Genomic DNA, 5000 nt, shown 5'->3' on the forward strand with positions numbered 1-5000 from the left:
TTTGTTAGGCTTATCCCCCCTTCCTTCCTCGGGGTGTATAAAGGTGACTCTCTCGTCGCAGATTTCACCTATTTCAATTTCCTTGAATTTTCATGACAGCTGAGTTGATCCTTTTACACGAAGATTACTTATCGACATTTTCATCGTATTTGCGGTGGTTTTTCTATTTTGGGTAGGGTGCGTAGAGTAAGACACCAGACTTTCTTTATATTAATAGTGTATGACAGTTTACTTAATAATCATAAGTGAAATATAACGTTCTTTCTCTCTTATAGTTGCAGGTGACCCACGACCACATCGACCTGAAAACAGAGGAGCAGAACATCATCTGTGGTGCTCTCGAGTTCCACAAGAAGACCGTCGGGGAAGTGATGACTAAATTAGACGATGTTTATATGCTGAGTGTTGACGCTTGCCTCGACTTCAACACCATCAATGAAATGATGCAACAAGGTAAAGTCATACTTTCCTTTTGATTCTCTCTGGGACATTCGCTGGATGTCCATTGTCTCATTAGACTCTCCGTCATGCCTCGTAACTTTTTATATTTTTTTTTTTTTACAACAATTATGATTTTGAAAGGAAAGTAAAGATGTCCATGTTTTGTGCAATTGCTCAGATGGCCATAAAATTAGTGTGTCATAAGGCTTCCCTCCCGTAATCCAAGCCACTGCCTTGGACTGATGCTTTTGTTTGTTTACCTAACAGTCTCACGTGTCACTTGTTTGATATTATTGTCAATCCTGCTGCTTTGGCTCCACCGTCAAAGGAGTTACCTTGTGGTTGGCGCCTTTACTTAGAAGTTTAGTGTTGATAGACATGATTGAAAAGTTGAATATTTTTACTTGTGTAAAATTCTATTTGTTGTTATCTACCATTCTTCTTTTACAGAAAAATTTCAATTTTCTTATTTAGTTTGAAATAATTCATCTGTTCGAAATGTTTATAAGTATGACCATATGATTATGAAATAAAATTTGTGGAATAGATTAATATTTAATAAAGGCACCGGAGAAAGTACCTTTTTTCCACATGGCTCTTAGATTAGCTAGTATAAAATAATTCAATAACTTAAAATACAGAAAAATTTAAATACGGAGATATTTGAAACTAGCTAAGATGCCGAAAACTAAGATGATATTAGAAAACCGAATTTGACACAAACTATGTGACTTGTCAGAAGGAAATCCAAGACTCTCAAGAGAGACAAAAAATATAAAACTTTATTTCTCAGATTTGCCAACGCGCCGAATGGTTTTGTATTTGTATAAGTGTTTTTAAATGTCTTCTACCCGGTGTAATTCATAACTAGTTTGCTCTACAAAGGGCAAGACTACAATAATTAAATGATAAACTAGGAGAAATATTTTATGCCCAAATAAATAATAGGGATCGGTGAACACAAAAGAAGGAAAAATATATACGATTTCCTTGTTTAGTTTCCATTGCATTTATCTTATATTCCTTCGTGCAAAATTGCTGCTGTTTTAGCATATACTGTATACACTCGTAATAAACATTCCCTAAACCCAAGCTTCAATAACCACGAAACATCTCTCATCATTTTTGTAGAATTCAACGTACCTTATCATGTAACCGGAGTAGATGAGCAATTGAGAAAAATAGTTTTACTAGAGAATAACCTAACTTAAATTTAATCATATATATATATATATATATATATATATATATATATATAGATACACATATATATACATATATATATACATAATCATATATATATATATATATATATATATATATATATATATATATATATATATATATATATATATATATATATATATATATATATATTTTCAAATAAGCCATATCTTTTAATACCTTAATGTCTGGATTCTCTTACCGACCTTGGGATCAGAGTCCCAAGGCGAAACCACTCAAAGGCAATATATATATATATATATATATATATATATATATATATATATATATATATATATATATATATATATATATATATATATACAATAGAATGAACGAAAATGGACTTGACATTATAGAAGTGTCAATTCATAATGAATTTAACCTTTTTCGTTTTTTCCAGGTTTCTCCCGAGTTCCAGTCTACGAAGGCGAACGTACAAATATTATCTCGATGTTGTTTATCAAAGACCTTGCCTTTATTGACCCTGATGACAACACTCCGCTCAAGACCTTGATTCAATACTACCAAAATCCATTGAACTTTGTCTTCATGGATACAACACTTGATCTCATGCTGAAAGATTTCAAAGAGGGTCAGTCCATTTGACTTTATTGGTCTAGCTTAGAAACCCACAAGTTTTCCATACTCTTTGCAGCAAGTGTACTTTTTTCCTGACGATATTTACTATTTATAAACCGCATTTCTTTTCTGTTACTAAAGAAAGTCCAGAATTGAAAGCATTAGGACACTTGCATGAAACTATTTCTGTAAGCGTTAAGTAACATGACATTATTTTGCATGGATATAATGAAATTGTTGTCTAAATAAAATATTGTTCGTTTTTTCGATTTATGTTTCACTTGCAAGATTATGTCATTGAAATTGTTAATTTAAAGATGTTACTTATGCTCCTTCAGGGTCCAAAGGGCACATGGCATTTGTCCAGAAGATAAATAACGAGGGTGACTGTGATCCTTTCTACGAAGTGATCGGTTTAGTCACGTTGGAAGATGTCATTGAAGAGTTGATTCAGGAAGAAATCGTCGATGAAACGGATGTCTTTAGTAAGTCTCTCACGGTCTACTCTACATATAATGTACACAAAGCAAAAAAGTCCAGTTGTACTTCATTTAAAGTATCATATTTCTTGCCCTTTCAATCCTTTTTCCTGGCGATCTGCTGGACTTGGGTTCGAGTCCCGCTCAAGCTCGATAATTTCTTGTAGTGGCTGCAACTTCACCATCCTTGTGAGCTAAGGAGGGGCTTTTTGGGGGGGAGCCTATAGGTCTACTTGCTAAGTCATCAGCAGCCCTTGCTTGACCCTCCTTAGTCCTAAATTTGATGGAGGGTGCTTGGGCACTGACCATGAGTATATATGGTCAGTCTCATGGTATTTTCACTGTCCCTTGCCTCCCTCATTCATGAGCGACATTTAAACCTGAATTTTCAACCTTTGTTTATCATCCACCTAATAGAGCATCTACACTTTCACTAAAGGAAAGGTGGCTCAAAACTTCCAGTAGGCTACACATTTCAGTTAGTGGTTCCTCAGACACCCATCTTCCTCTTCTCTTGTGCTTCATTCTTTACTTAAACTGCTACTTGTGTCGTCTCTCAACTTAACCTAAATAATTCATCTTTAAGGTGTTACTATCAAAATTATCATTAGTACTGTATTATGATTATTATTTAAATTTAATTTTACAACACCAATGAGCCATAATTTTTAGGTTGAATACAATATTATTTTTGTTACAGTAAATACTAACATATAAAACAATTACTTTTTTATTTTTGTGTATGAAAATAATTTATGAAGATAAAGTCCAACATGAAATTACAACATGAAATGAAAATGGGAGTACTCTCTCTCTCTCTCTCTCTCTCTCTCTCTCTCTCTCTCTCTCTCTCTCTCTCTCTCTCTCTCTCTCTCTCTTCTCTCTCTCTCTCTCTCTCTCTCTCTCGTGAGTCATAAATGTTTTATGAATGAGCAGAAACTAGTCTAATGCAATATTTATTTCTTAATAATTATCTATTCACACACACACACACACATATATATATATATATATATATATATATATATACATATATACAGTACTTTTATAAATGTTTGTTTCCTGACCAGAAAAGTATTCAAACCTTTGATTTCATTTATTTTAGCTGACAATCGCAGTAAGCGTCGCAGAGCAATATTGGGTCGCCGTGATTTCACAGAGTTCTCTCAAGCAGGAAACCAGACAAATCACAAAAGAGTACAAATTTCCTCACAGTTGCAAGTTGCAGCATTCCAGTACTTACGCACATGTAAGTAAAATGATATTTATGGTTGTGGCATAGTTCACCTCTCTTAATTATTGTCATACACTAACTTGTTCTTTTTTTTTTTTTTTTTGGAAACTTCATTTCTTTAATTGTTTATCAATATTCTTGTGTTGATATTCCATTCATCATATTATTGGTGCATATGTTATTTCTGTTACAGCTGTTGAACCTTTCAAGGAAAGTCAGCTGTCTGAGGTTATAGTCAAGAAACTCCTTAATCAAGACGTTATTCATTGCATTAAACTAAGCAATAAGGACCACCTGAAACCGGAGCAACAGCACACTTACATATTTTCACAAGTACGTATACTTTTGCATTGTAATGGTGTTTGAGATTTTTATCTCAGTAGTCTTTTCAAATTTTATATAGTTTAGGTAATTTACATACATACATACATACCATGGTACTTTCCCCAATTTTGGGGGTAGCCGGCATAAAAAAAAAAAAAAGAACGGGATTTTTCTTCTCTTTGTAACTCCCACCCTGACGAATGATTCAACCGAGTTTGGTTGGTACTGGTAGGGTGCCACAGCCCACCTTCCCTCATTATCCACCACAACTAAGCTTCATATGCCGAATCCCCTACTGCCGCTACCTCAGTGGCCACCAAGGTGACCGGAGGAAGCAGTAGGGCCTGTTAGAACTGTGCCCCAATCGATCGCCATTCATTCCTATTTGTAGCATGCTCTTTTCCCTCTCTCCCATCTATCCTCCTATTACCCAGCGTTAGCGTCACTCCATCTATCCACCCAAACCTTGGCCTTCCTCTTGTAGGCTGCTTCTCCCATCAATTCATGCATTCATCACCTTCTACAACAGACAGCCATATTCCATTCTTTCTTACACCCGTTCTCACTCTCACTACCCCATAACCAACCCTATCTAATTGAGATACACCAGCCATACTCCTCAGACACTTCATCTCAAACACATTCAATTTCTGTCTCTCCGTCACTTTCATCCCTCACGACTCCGATCCATACATCACAGTTGGTATAATCACTTT

The 5000-nt window shown here is 34.9% G+C and overlaps 1 protein-coding gene across 1 annotated transcript in view; it reads left to right on the top strand.

Annotated features, from left to right (window-relative positions):
• Positions 1-5000, top strand: part of LOC137626944 (unextended protein-like) — a 363067-nt gene that overhangs the window by 208462 nt on the left and 149605 nt on the right. Inside the window, exons 7-11 of the mRNA XM_068357933.1 lie at positions 276-453; positions 2069-2260; positions 2586-2732; positions 3832-3975; positions 4154-4293. Coding sequence (XP_068214034.1) covers positions 276-453; positions 2069-2260; positions 2586-2732; positions 3832-3975; positions 4154-4293 — 801 coding nt within the window. The remainder of the gene's footprint in view (positions 1-275; positions 454-2068; positions 2261-2585; positions 2733-3831; positions 3976-4153; positions 4294-5000) is intronic.

Source organism: Palaemon carinicauda, chromosome 2, assembly GCF_036898095.1.
Source record: "Palaemon carinicauda isolate YSFRI2023 chromosome 2, ASM3689809v2, whole genome shotgun sequence".
Lineage (NCBI taxonomy): Eukaryota > Metazoa > Arthropoda > Malacostraca > Decapoda > Palaemonidae > Palaemon > Palaemon carinicauda.